General features: G+C 44.0%; 1 protein-coding gene across 2 annotated transcripts in view; it reads right to left on the bottom strand.

The window, feature by feature from the left end:
- Positions 1-14,847, bottom strand: part of LOC137383936 (solute carrier family 26 member 9-like) — a 107,881-nt gene that overhangs the window by 41,828 nt on the left and 51,206 nt on the right. For both annotated transcript variants that reach the window (XM_068057347.1, XM_068057348.1), the window contains exons 7-11: positions 14,488-14,652; positions 14,234-14,386; positions 13,443-13,525; positions 9,311-9,458; positions 5,084-5,197 (exon numbers count right to left, since the gene is read on the bottom strand). In XM_068057347.1, the coding sequence (XP_067913448.1) occupies positions 5,084-5,197; positions 9,311-9,458; positions 13,443-13,525; positions 14,234-14,386; positions 14,488-14,652 (663 nt within the window). The remainder of the gene's footprint in view (positions 1-5,083; positions 5,198-9,310; positions 9,459-13,442; positions 13,526-14,233; positions 14,387-14,487; positions 14,653-14,847) is intronic.

Genomic DNA, 14,847 nt, shown 5'->3' with positions numbered 1-14,847 from the left:
TGAAGGCTTTGACTAAATCTGCCTCCACCACACACTCATGCAGTGCATTCCAGATCCTAACCACTCACTGCAATAAAAATGTCTTTCACCATGACGCCAATTCTTCCTTTGCCGATCACCTTAAATCGGTGCCCTCTGGTTCTGGGTCCTTCTGCCAATGGGAACAGTCTCTCCCTATGTACTCTGTCTAGAATCCTCATGATTTTGAATACCTTTATCTAATTTCCCCTTAAGACTCTCTTCTCCAAGGACAACAGCCCCAGCTTCTCCAATCTATCCATGTAACTGAAGTTCCTCATCCCTGGAACCATTCTCACGAATCTTTTCTGCACCCACTCTAATGCCTTAAAATCCTCCCTGAAGTGTGATGCCAGAATTGGACACAAGTCTCCAGTTGAGGCCAAACCAGTGTTTTATACAGGTTTATCATTGTTTCTGCTTTATGTCCCTAATTATAAAGCACAGGATCCCGTTTTCTTTATTGACCACTTTCTCAACTTGCCCTGCAAATTTCAATGATTTGTGCACATATACCCCCAAATCCCTCTGCTCCTAGACCTCCTTTAGAATTGTACCCTTTATTTATATTGCCTCTCCTCGTTCTTTCTAGCACAATGAATCACTTCACACTTCCCTGCATTCAATTTCATCTGCCACTTGTCTGCCCATTCCAACAGCCTGTCTATGACCTCCTGAAGTTTATCACTACCTTTCTCACAGTTCACAATACTTCCAAGTTTTGTGTCATCCGCAAATTTTGAGGTTGTGCCTTGTACACCCAAGTCTAGGTCATTAATTTATGTCAAGAAAAACAGGGATCCTAACACTGGCCCCTGGGGAATCCCACTGCATACCTTCCTCCAGTCCGAAAAACATCCATTAACCACTACTCTGTTTCCCGTCACTTAGCCAATTTCGTATCCATGTTGCTACTGTACCTTTTATCCCATCAGCTATAACTTTGCTGATAAGTCTGTTATGTGGCACTTTATCAATTGCCTTTTGGAAGTCCATGTACACCACATCAACAGCATTACCCTCATCAACCCTCTCTGTTACCTCATCAAAAAACTCCAGCAAGTTAGTTAAACACAATTTTCCCTTAGCAAATCCGTGCTGGCTTTCCTTAATTAACCCGTATTTGCCCAAGTGACCATATTAATTTTGTCCCAAATTATCTAGAAGCTTCCCCACCAGGTTAATCTGACTGGCCTGTAGTTGCTGGGCTTATCTTTACAGCTTTTTTTGAACAAGGGTGTAACATTTACAATTCTTCAGTCCTCTGGGACCACCCCAAGTCTAAAAAAGACAGGAACATTATGACCAGTGCCTCCACAATTTCCACTCTCACTTCCCTCAGTATCATTGTCTCATTTGGTCCTGGTGCTTTATCAACTTTAAGTACAGATAGCCTATCTAATAGCTCCTCTTTATCAATTTTAAACCATTCAAGTGTCTGAAATACCTCCTCTTTCATCATGACCTGTGCAGCATCTTTTTTCTTGGTAAAGGCAGATGCAAAGTATTCATTTAATACCTCAGCCATGCCCCCTTCCTCCATACGTAAATCCCCTTATTGGTCTCTAATCAGCCCCATTCCTCCTTTTACCACTCTTTTACTATTTATATCCATGCAGAAAACTTCTGTATTCCCTTTTATGATGGCTGCCAGTCTCTTTTCATACACTCTCTTTGTTTCCCTTATTTGCTTTTTTATTTCCCCTCTGAACCCTCTATATTGAGCATGATTCTCAGTTGTGTTATTCATCTGACATCTGCCAAAAGCACGCTTTTTCTTCTTCATCATTCAGGGAGCTCTGGATTTGTTTGCCCTACCTTTCCCCTTCATGGGAATATACCTTGACTGTGCCCAAACTATCTCTTCTTTAAAGGAAGCCCATTGCCTGCCAACCTTTGATTCCAAGTTATCTGGGTCAGATCCATTCTTACCCAGATAAAAAGAAATTATGCTACCCTGATCTTTGTGAGTTCAGGCCCCAATCTCGACCTGGCTCCTCTGGTGAGCCCGGCTTCCATCAGCACTACCATGACACGAGATCCTGGTTGTGGACCAGGGCACGAAAACTCACAACTTTGGGAGCCCTCACCCCTGGCACTGAGCTCTTTATGCTCAGGTTGTTGTAGGAGTGAATGGAAGCTCTAACCCACTAGGCCCTTTGGCATCTCAGACATAAGGCCAGGACATAAAGGATCTGCAGTGTCCAGGTCCAGGCTGCGTTTGCAACCATTCTGGTGGATTCCTGCCAAAATTATATTGGGAGATCTCGGAAAAGCAAGCGTTTTTGGACACTAGGATAAATGTGGGTGGGCTATGCTTCCGCCAGGAAAACCTAGATTGGAGAAGCGGGCGCAGTGGTCAGCACAACTATTTGCGGGGATCCTGATTTTCCAGGGATTCATATAATGACCAGAACATTGAGAGTGCCATGAATCAAGTTTGCTAAACCCCAGATTAAGTAAGTACATAGGATTACATAGGATATTTGGCACAGAAACAGGTCATTCAGCCCAACCAGTCCATGCCAGCATTTATGCTCCCCTCAAGCCTCCTCCCATCTCTCCTCATCTATATCTATCAGCGTAACCCTCTATTCCTTCTCCCTCATATTCGTATCCAGCTTCCCCTTAAATGCATCGATACTATTCACTTCAACCACTCCCTGTGCTAGCAAGTTCCACATTCACACTACTTTCTGGGTAAAAAGATTTCTTCTGAATACCCTATTGGATTTCTTGGTAACTATCTTATATTGATGGCCTCGGGTTATGCTGTTCCCCACAAGCGAAAACATTGGGATGGCTTTTCAAAGTGAGCACGGGTGCAGACGCGGATTGAAAAGTGTGTTCCCGGAAGCGTCTCTGGATCCCGACGCCTCCAGGACATGTTCCAATTTTCCAAATAAGGACGGGGTTGGGGGGGGGTGGGTGGTGTTGGTGGGAGTCGAGAACCCGATCGCATTCAATTAACAGCCTGTTAAACTACTTGAGGAGCTTGTTAATGGGCCATGGAGGGTGAGACTGCAATTTTCAATTGGAAAATCTGAGAATCTGAACAGGCTGATGCACAGCTATTGGGTTCAATGTGGACAGAGGTTAAAGTTTTTTTTTAAATGGTGAAAAATCTTAGCACTTGGGGGATCTTGTGCTGGATCCTGCGTAGTACCTCTCATTTGGCCATATGGTCACTTTCCTGCCCAGTTAGGCTGTGATGCGTGAGCAACGCAGATGCAGCATGGGTCAAGACCTGAAAATTATCCGGGCGTCGGGTTCCCGACCCCGAATTGAAAATCAAGCCAATTCTCTCTGGATCCACTCTATCGAAATCTTTCATCATTTTAAAGACATCTCTTTGGTCACCCCCTCAGCCTTCTTTTTTCAAGAGAAAAGAGACTCAGCCTGTTCACCCTTTCCTGATATGTATACCCATGCGTTCCTAGTATGGTTCATTTTGTTGGATAGATGTCAGTCAACATGATTTTGTAAAGAAACAGAATTGTGTTCTGAGTGAAAATGATTTTAGACAATTCCATACAATCACTGAACCAACACCAAAGAACTGATTAAACAACAAATTGGTTTCGTCAAAAGGCATGGAAACCCTGTTTTAGAGTCTCCAAACTTAGTGAATGAGAAATTCACACAGGTAACGTTTCATTTCATTCATGGGATGTGGGCGTCGCTGGCTAGGCCAGCATTTATTGCCCATCCCTAATTGACCTTGAAAAGGTGGTGGTGAGCCGCCTTCTTGAACAGCTGCAGTCCACAGTGCTGTTAGGGAGGGAGTTCTTATTCAGTTTCATACAACTAAGTGTCTTGCTGGGCCACTTCAGAGGGCAGTTAAGAGTCTGGAATCACATGTAGGCCAGACTCGGAAAAGGACGGCAGATTTCCTTCTTTAAAAGAAAATAATGAGCCAGGTGGGTTTTTAACAGCAGTTTGGTAGTTTCAGGATCAGCATTGCTGGGACTGGCTTTATATTCCAGATTTATTTAACTAATGGAATATAAATTCCCAGCTGCAATGGTGGGTTTGTGAACTCATGTCTTTGGGACATTAGTCCAGGTCTCTGGATTACTAGTCAAGTGACATAAACACTATGCGACCATTCTGGTTCTGTTGTTGTTTGCCAGATATGGATTGTACACTCACTCCCTTCAGGGACGCACCCTTTCAGTCTGGAGAGCTGAGATGTAAACTGATAAAGCAAAAGCTTCAGGGTCTCTAAATTCATATAAGGATACTGCTCCAGTTTAACTAATGATAATCACACAGCTTATCAGCATTGATATGTTTCTGCTGCTTATTTAGTCAAATCTGTACCATCCATTAGGGCAGCACTTTCCATAGTTACATGGAGCTTGAGTGGGAAGAATTCCATCCTCAATGTGAGTCTAATCCTCCAGGTCCCATTAATGAGCCAGGCTGACTTGCCAATCATTCAAAGTGCACTGAAATGCAGTGCTTGCTTCGATCAAATATCAGATTGCCAAGTCTGTCACTGGATGGATTCTGGGTCAATTGAAATTTTCAAGACTGAAATCAATAGATTTTTGGTTGGTAAAGAATCAAGGGATATGGATCAAAGACAGGAAAATGAAGTTGAGGTACAGAGCAGCCATGATCCAAGTAATTGGTGCAACGGGCTGAATGATCTACTCCTGGTCCGAGGTCTCATACTTGGGTCTGAATTTCCATCACTAGATGTTTTGGCTTGGAGCCAGCACAGTCCCGCTTAATTACATCCAGCCCACAAAAGGGTAGTCACAAGTTGCCATACGTCCATGATAGGTGGGCAGCAGGTACCATGAGGCCCTCACGAATGTCATAATGAGCAACACTAATGACCATGAAATCCCAACTGACCACACCATGCTCTGTCAAGTGGTAGGACATGTGGCCGGATAAGCAGCAGGAACTTATCAATGTTGGTAAGCTGAATGAGTTTCATTAGTTAAACTGTATCAGTACCCTTATACATACTTCTAGGCCCTCACGCCTCTGCTTTGCCAGTTGGGATCCACAGCTTCAGTAATGATAGTGGCAGAGAAATTAGTTGATTTACCTGTGAGCTTCCACCACCTGCTTCCACAGCCAAAGTAACTGATAACGCACAACAGATAACGTGGATGTTGAAAAATGATCCAAAAAAGTTACCGCAGCCCAGTGCAAGCATTTCCTGGAATATAGAAAAAGCAGAAATTATTGCAACAACGAGGAAGAATTGGGAGGGTCAAAATCCTGAAGGCTGTGTAATTGATGGGAATATATATTGATAGAGTTACAGTTCCTGCTGTACTCAGGGAGTGTCTCAAAGTGACTGACTCCTACACAAACATCAGACTATTTTTAGGTGGAGTTTGATCATAATCCCTTTGTATGTGGTTCTTACTTTGAAAATAGAACTTGAATATATATATTATATTTAAAATCGCATATATTTATTTTCCTTTTTCTTTTTTCGTTCAAGTTGGCTGGTTGGTAATCTGCTTCCCTATCTCTGCCAATGGCAGACTGAGTATTCACTGAGATTCCCTGCTTAGTGTAAATGGAGCCAAAACTTGGCATATCTGGATTCAGTCCTAAATTCCAATCCCCTCTGTCACAGTTGTGCAAGAATTCCATCCCCAGCACCTCCTCCCCCCGCTCCTCCCCACCCCCACTAGTGGGAAGAGCTTCTGTCACTAACTTAAAGACGATGGGCTGGATTTTGTCATCCTGCCAGTGGGAGCGCTGCCTGGTGCAGGAAATGGCGGCCGCCCCGCGCAGGGACCCGTGCCACCACAATTCTGTGGCGGGTGGCCACTTAGCATATTCACGGCGGCTGCCCCATCCAATCACAGCATTGGCGATGCTGTTCATGGCGTCACCTGATGCAGAAGGCGGTGCTGGCGCCATTTTTAAAAGGCTGCCAGCCCTGCAGACAGTTCAGCAAAATGCAGAGTTGACCCCTTCTCCACCTTGGTGATGCCAGCTTTCCCCGGACAAGAAAGTGAAGGCGCATGAGTGCCGCACATCATGCTGAAGATCCGAAACTGAAGGTAAGATCGCTGCGAGTTACATATAAGTTGATGCAAATATCTGATTAGCAGATAGAAAGCAGGGTCCCGTCACAGAGCGGGGGAGGGGCTGCCATGGAGCTTCCCTGCCGCCAGGAACTTTAGGCCCGGCAATCTCAGCGTCGTGTTCCGTGGCGGCCGCTGTCGCTCCGATTCCCGGGCCCCCACCCCTGTCACGGCACTCGACATCAGGTGGGGAACAAAATCCAGCCTGAAGGAAGGGATACTATTAGGGCCACAAGTGTTATTGGAGTCCAGAGCGTGTAGGTCCAACAGACCTGGTGAAATTAAAACATGGGGCTGAATTTTATTAGCGCGCTGCACATCGCGGTGGCGCGCTTTGAACTCAGCGCCGTTCTGACGCGGAGGCGCGCCACCGAGCCCCCATGATATTTTGCGTGGGGGCGCACTTAAATGGAGGAGGCGGAGCGGCCGCCCCCGATGACATAGAGGGGGCGGCTACTTGGTCCCTGGCAACGGCGCCATTTTTAAAGGGCTTCAACCCCTTCAGAAGTATTTACATTTTTAAAGAAACATTAATTTGCCATTGAGACTCCAATGTTCAATAAAACATGAAAGCCCCTCTACCACCACCCCCAATGACCACAAACTTTACTTTTGGACCTTTCCCACCAAAAAAAAACTTTATTTCTAACCCGACCTTTCCCCCCGAACTTGGTCATCTTTGCCCTTCAACCCCTTCCCACCATTCACACAGCCAATAAGAAGTGTTTTTTCTACTCTTCCACCCGCCCCCCCCACCCTCCCCGGCCCTGATAATTTCACTCCTCCCCCCTCCCCACCAGTGTTTCCCCTCGGAACTCCGAATGGAGTTCTGAAGGTGCACGAGATGCAGCTGGCAGCTGTAAAACCGCTTGGGATTGCTGCTGGGACCAGGTGAGTGGATGTCAATTTATTTGCATTGATTTGACTATTTAAATGAAGGCGAGTGGGGGGGCCACACTGAGGCCTTGCTGCCGCTGGTAAAATGTGGCGGGGCCTTCTCGGCATCGGAGGTCATGGAGTCATAGAGTTATCCAGCACAGAAACAGGCCCTTCGGCCCAACGTATCTGTGCCGGCCATCAAACCTATCTATTCTAATCCCATTTTCCAGCACTTGGCCCATAGCCTTGTATGCTATGGCGTATCAAGTGCTCATCTAAATACTTCTTAAATGTTAGAAGCATTTTATGGGCTGCCCCTGTCACGACCCCCGACAACGAGGGGCTGGTAAAATTCAGCCCATGGTCTCAGCTATACTTATTAAACTGGATACAGCAATAGATGAAGATTCCTTCTCAACTTCATTTAGATTACAATTGGAGAAAAAAGGTAAGGGAAAAGGATGAACTTTCTTTTTTATAACGGTACCATCAAGATAGAAGGAGGATGGAATAGAGGGTTAATATTAGGTCTGAGAGACAGGTCTGGCTACGGGATCATAAGGGGCAGTTGATATATGACAGGAAAACCACAGTTAATGTTTCTTGTCAGTAACATTGCATTTTTCCAGCTCTATTAGTCAATTTACAGACCTCATGAGAAGAGATAAGGTTGGCTCAGTTAGATGAAGTAATGAGATGATTAGGGCTCTGGGTTGGTTCCTCTCTAAGTTGTTTAAGGTCATTCCGGATACAAAGCACTTGGCATTAATACCAGATTTTTAAAAATTCATTTCATGGGATGACGGCGTTGCTGATAAGGCCAGCATTTGTTGCCCATCTCTAATTGCGCTTGAGAAGATGGTGGTAAGCTCCTTGAGTTATACAGCACAGAAACAGGCCCATTGTGTCTGTACCAGCCATCTGTGTGAGTACAATCTACAGTGCTGCTAGGAAGGGAATTCCAGGATTTTGATCCAGCAACTGTGATATGGTTCCAAGTCAGGTGGTATGTAGCTTGGAGGAGAACTTGCAGGTGGTGATGTTCCCATGCATCTGCTGCCCTTTTCTAGGTGAAAGAGGTCGTGCTTTTGGAAGGTGCTGTAGAAGGAGGCGTGGTGAGTTGCTGCAGTGCATCTTGTATATGGTACACACTACTACCACTGTGCGTCAGTGGGGAAAGGAGTGAATGTTTTAAGTTAGTGGATGGGGTGCCGATCAAGCGGGCTGTTTTGTCCAGGAGGGTGTTGCGCTTGCTGAGTGTTGTTGGAGCTCCACTCATCCAGGCAAGTGGACAGTATTCCATCACACTCCTGACTTGTGTCTTGTATATGGTGGACAGGTTTTGGGAAGTCAGGAGGTGAGTTACTTGCCGCAGAATTCCAAGCCTCTGACCTGCTCTTGTAACCACAGGATTTCTGTGGCTGGTCCAGTTCATTCTGGTCAGTGATAACCCCCACGATGTTGATAGTGGGAGATTCAGCGATGGTAATGCCAATCAATGTCAGGGGCAGATGGTTAGATTCTCTTTTGTTGGAGACAGTCATTGGCTGGCACTTGTGTGACACGAATGCTACTTGCCACTTATCAGCCCAAGCCTGAATGTTGTCCAGGTCTTGCTGTATATGGACACAGACTGCTTCAGTATCTAAGGAGTTGTGAATGGTACTGAACATCGTGCAATCATCAGTAAGTATCCCTACTTCTGACCTTATGATGGAGGGAAGGTCATTGATGAAGCAGCTGAAAATGGTTGAGCCTCGGACACTACCCTGAGGAGCACCTACAGCAATGTCCTGGGCTGAAATAATTGGCCTCTAACAACCACAACCATCTTCCTTTGCACTAGGTATGACTTCAACCAGTGGGGAGCTTTCCCTCTGATTCCCATTGACTTCAATTTAGCTAGGACTCCTTGATGCCATACTCGGTCAAATGCTGCCTTGACATCAAGAGCAATCACTCTACCTCACCTCTTGAGTTCAGCTCTTTTGTCCATGTTTGGACCAAGGCTGTAACGAGGTCAGGAGCCAGGTGGTCCTGTTGGAACTCAAACTAAGCATCAGTGAGCATGTTGTTACTGTTTAAGTGTCGCTTGATAGCACTGTTGCCAACACCTTCCATCACTTTGCACATTCTGACCTTATCATTACAAAGTCCAGCGCAACTTCTTTCATTTTATGGAGGATAGAGGTCCATTCTAACAGATTGGTAATGTGGCAATATTTTTGGTAACAGGAGTCTGAAATGAAAGAGTTTACTATAACAATCTTCTGATTTAGAATATTGTAGCCAATTTTTAAAAGGACAGTAATAACTAATTCATCATATACTTATGTCAGGCTTCGTACCTGGTTTGCATCTACATCATAGCCATGCCTGGCGGAGATTGTCCTCCCCACAGCTAAGTTAATGACGTAACCAACAATAGCAAGGGAGAAAGCAGGTCCAATCATACCACTCCACAAATTGACCTGAGGAGCATCTGGAGCAGGCAACCTGTGTGATAAAAAAAATGACCAATTTTTACTTACTGCTTGAAGTTGATCGAAGACATCCCACTAGGAAATAGTGGATCACTTGGACAAATTCCAATTTAATCAAGGCTACCAACATCCAAACTTGATCTGATGCAGGAAAAGTGAACGACTTTCTCCAGCTGGATGGCAATGCAGAAATCCATCCATTGCCTCGAAATTTTTTTCCTCTAACTTGGTTTCCTTATATCCCAATTTTTACTTTCGAACTAAAGAATGAAAGGGACCGTGCTCTCCTCTTTCAACTGGGCGGGAAAACCGTCTGCACAACAGATTCTGCCAGGGCTGCAATTACTGTCATGCTGTAGTGCCAGGCACAAGGCAAGCTGGGCAGTTCACTGCTCCTAGTACTCGCCTAACTAGGCAGGGTGTGCTGACCTCTGGCCTCAAACTCCACAGCATGTGTGGCAGGTTCCTTTTGAGATGGAATGCATTACTCTTGACATACTCCAGCTAGCAGAACTGGTGAAACTTCTTCACTGACAACAGTGAAATTTGAATATCAGTTGGAGTTCAGATTCAGGTCAGGTCCCCAGTAAGGGAGACCAGTGATCTCAAACCAGGGCTAATGGAATAGCTTGTTCTAAGTTATCACTAAAACACAATATGGAACAGTTTACTTTTCCCAAATTGGCTTATAGGCAGAAACTGAAACTTAAACAATCTGTAGTAAAAGTTTCTTTCAGCATAGTATGGACTAGGGAGTACTTTATAAGATGCTTCACTCACCCAGGGTATTTTGAGAATTATGGCTGTATGGGTTCCACCTATCACAATCCTGGCATGGAGCCTAGAAGTGCATATTGGGGGAGATGGTGGTGCTCTGGTAATGTCACTGAACTAGTAATCCAGGGGCCTAGGCTAATGTCCTGGGGCTATGGGTTCAAATCCCACCACGGCAGCTGGTGGAATTTAAATTCAATTAATTAATAAAAATCTGGAATCGAAAGCTTGTCTCAGTAATGATGCCATGAAACTATTATCGATTGTCATAAAAGCCCATCTGGTTCACTAATGTCCTTTAGGGAAGGAAATCTGCTGTCCTTACCTGGTCTGGCCTACATGTGACTCCAGACCCACGACAATGTGGTTGACTCTTAACTGCCCTCTCAAATGGCCTAGCATGCCACTCAGTTGTCAAGGACAATTAGGGATGGGCAACAAATGTTGGCTTTACCAATGACACCCACATTCCATGAAAGAATAAAAAAAATTGAGAATTTGGGAATATGCTCATTCTGATATCCCATCTATTAAAATTAATGGACTGAAACTCCTATGGAGTTCTTACCTGAATTCCCAGAATGTGCTCCCACTAGGTGAAGCTTTGTGCTAGAAGGATATAGTTATGGAATTATCCCTTGTTTTGCAAGCTCTCACCTTAGACTTCCTTTTTGATGGAATAATTCTTGATAAAATAGTTTCCTTAAAAATGTAGTATTTTTAGGTGACCTTTTGTGTACATCAAGATGAGGGATGTCAGTGGGGGGAAATAAAACAGATCCCACTGCAGACACATAATATTGTCCCACACAGGATAAGCTAGATACAGATTTACTAGATACTCTGCCCAGTGAATTCAAATCTCAGAAGAATAGCTGCACTAACAGGATTGTATTCCATTTCCTATTTAGACCATCTTGTACTCTCACTGAAAATGATTACTGATTTTATGCCAGTTAATACAAAGTTGTGGGCACTTTTCTGCTGCTTGCCACTAAGAACTGGATTAAGACTTCTTAAGCAAATTTCTGGGATGTGGGATCTTTACAGCAACAGACTGAAGAGATTTTCATCACCTCCTTGGAGTTGTATCCAGATGTCGACCAGGTTTGTGTTACAATGCAAACATTTCCAAGTCACGAACAACAGATTTATTTTTTAACAGCTCTCTGGATTTTCCCAGAAAATTCTCCATTGTGATGTCAATGCTTGTTGGGTGGTTTTGGAGTTGCCACCAGCTAATGGTATTGATTAAAATCTGCTTCCAAGCCAAAATACATATTTTCAATCTTGTGGGCAGAAATTCTTAATATAAACATTGCAAATATTACCACACAGAGATTAGACACCAGGGAAGCCATTTTATTATTTGTTCATCAGTATTGCTACTCTCTTTATATTCCAGTTAGGGTTAGAAATTTGGATTTTTAGAATTCGCTGCCAGCGCAGTGTGTATGTCAGGAATATGGCCATGGAGGTCCATGCTTCTCTCCCAGTGCTCCATTCATTACACGAGGTGTCCTGGTCTCCCCTGCCAACTTCTGTTCCCCTCACCTCACTGCACAAAGCCAAAAACGCTGGTTCATTAAATCTACCCCTTTTCGCATGCTAAATAATCAGCATGAAATCTATTCTAAACCAATTGGTTCTCAATAAGTATTATGTAAAGTAAAACAGAAAATGGTGCAAGTGCAGAGCTGGCTTCATGTTTTGCATCGAATCCTTTGTTAGAACTGTCTTAACCAAAAAAATGTGAAACTACCTCATCCCTTTTGAGATTCTGAAATGTCTGTTGAGCACCTCTCACAATTTGGCCTCAATATTAATTTAGCCCCACCTCTCCCCAATGGGCAGGTGAGGATCATGTGGGCGATTAAAATGCAAAAATCAGCCATTCCTACATATCCGGGGATGTTGAGCGTTCATCACCCACTATCTTCTCCCACTGCCCCCCACCCCGACAACTCTCCCGTCTTCACGATAATATCGGAGCCTTTGTTGTTCTTGATTTTTTTGCTATAATTTCCTGTTATTAAATTCTAAGTTATTCCTTTAAATGTTGGGCGAGTGGGACCAAACCCACCAGTGATTGCAAGGCCAAAATCTAAGGAATCCAATTAAATATTAGGAAGACCAAAGTCATTGCCTTCGGTCCCGGCTACAAACTTCTATTCCTCAGCTACAGACTCTTTTCCTATCCCTGACAACTAAGGCTGAACCAGACTGTTTGCAAACTCGGTGTCATATTTGACCCAGAGATAAGCTTCCAACTACATATCTGTGCCATCATTAAGATTGCCTATTTTCACTGCCATAACACCATGTGACTTCACCTCTGCCTCAGCTCATCAGCTGCTGAAAGCCTCATCCATGTCCTCGTTACCTCTAGACTTGACTATTCCAATGGACTCCTGGACAGCCTCCCACACTCTACCCTCCGTAAACTTGAGGTCATCCAAAACTCTGCCCTTGTCCTTACTCGCAGCAAATCCTGTTCACCTATCATACCTGTGCTTGCTGACCTAGACTGGTTCCCGGTCAAGCAACACCTCAATTTTAAAATTCACATCCTTGTTTTCAAATCCTTTGTCCCTCTCTATCTCTGTAATCTCCTCCAGACCACACCCCTCTGATATAACTGCAATCATCTAATTCTGGACATTTGTGGATCCCTGATTTTAACGCTCCACAATTGGTGGTCGTGTCTTCAGCTTCCTTGGCCCTAATCTCTGGAATGCTCTCCCTAAAGCTCTCTGTCTCTCTTTCTTCCTTTAAAACCTTTTTGACCAAGCTTTTGGCCATCTGCCCTAATATCCCCTTATGTGGCTCGGTGTCAAATTTTGCTTTATAATGCTCATTTGAAGGGTCATAGGATATTTTATTACATTAAAGGTGCTATATTAATACAAGTTGTTGTTGACTCATTTACCACCTCAATATGATTGTCAGACCAATTAAACTAATGTTCTAGAAATTGTGCGCAGGATGTGCCTGAATTTCCGACATGTTCTGCTGGTGGGTGCTGTTCCCCTCCCTGCTACCACCCCCACTCCCTAGTAATTCAAATTGAGAATCTGACCCCTCTAATCTCCAGAATCAGATAGCGATTATAGATCACGTACGCATTGGCGTTATATTTGGTTTAGTTGCGTGCTATATGTTTTGGCGTTCACCATTAGCAATCTCGTCAAGGAGGCTGTTTATACTTTCCATTCTCACTCACCCCAGTGGAATCACTCCTACGTCATCAATGCCATACTTTTTTGGTAAGCCTAGGCCCCCTGAGATTGCTGTGGAAACGATGACCTAAAAGTGAAAACACAACATTATTCCATTTTTTTCAAAAATTGCAATAAATTGATTTCCCCTCCTCTTTCCTTTTCTTATCCCCTCTCTCTGCTAGAAGTGGTGATTTTTGTGAGGATACAACAGGTACCAGCAGCTCTTTGATACTTTGTCCAAGTCTCTATTTGAGTTTGGTTAGTCAATGTTTGCTGGTTGTTCACCTGCTCCTCTCTTCCGCCAACATACATACACCTTTTCCAATAGGGTTGGCTGGATAATGATCAGAAGCTGGCCGATATTTTTCCCTTTCCTAACTTGGGGATAATCCGCACCATTCCATTGACTTTGATGGGATATATATATATATATATATATAAAACAGGCAGCTGAATTGATATTGCCTATGTTACATTATTACCCGTAGTCAAAATTGCGCCCATTATGTTCAGTTTGTTCCTCCCTCATCACCACCCCACCGAGATCAGCAAACAAAGCGTAGGCCAAGGAACAAGAATGGAACCTTCCTGGTCTGAACACTCAGTATCAAACAGGGAGATAAATACTCCCTGAGCCATTAGGGAACACCTTCTCCCCTGACAGATTGCCAAGTAACTTAAATTTCAAATGAAAACCACTTGTGATTTCAGCAGCTCTCAAATTCGATGACTAGTCATGAAATGAATCTATGCAAGATCTAAGAAAATATGAGAGCTACAAGGCTTTACTTACCACAACTGTTTCAATTGGGATGGCGAATGGAAGCTTGTGCTTAAATCGGACGTTAATCTCCTTTACAACGAACAGGATCACACCGGTGATCAGAGCAAAAATCAATGACGCTACGTTGGTCTTAGGAAGGTTTTTACAGATGTCAATGAATGTCTGGTTAGAAGAAAAGTAGCAAGGTCAGAAAAGTTAAGCTGCTGCTCAAGACAGAGCGATGAAACAAGTATCCTGTTAATTGCTGCCTGTCAGTTACTTACATATATTATTGCCAGTGGACCATTGTGTGCCTGGATGGTCAGACCCAAGATGTATTTCAACACCGAGATTAAGATCTGTACCCCAGCTGCAGTCATGAATCCTCTGATGAAGGATTCGGAGAGATAAATGGAGATAAAGCCAAACTGAACGAAGCCTAAGCAAATCTGTTAATCAACAAGAAGGAAGCTTGTCATTCAGTGCATTCGATTTATTGTTGTATATCATGTAAAATCAACAAAATCGCAGCACAGAACAAGACCATCAGTGCCGGCTTTTCAACTGGAGCTATCCACTGCCATACCCTGCCCTTTTCCCTATGTAAAGACATTGGAATATAATCTTAATTCGAACCCTGTATT

This window comes from Heterodontus francisci, chromosome 25 (assembly GCF_036365525.1).
Source record: "Heterodontus francisci isolate sHetFra1 chromosome 25, sHetFra1.hap1, whole genome shotgun sequence".
Taxonomy (NCBI): Eukaryota; Metazoa; Chordata; class Chondrichthyes; order Heterodontiformes; family Heterodontidae; genus Heterodontus; species Heterodontus francisci.
Note: the sequence above shows the minus strand (reverse complement) of the source record. Positions and strands in the feature narration are given on the sequence as shown.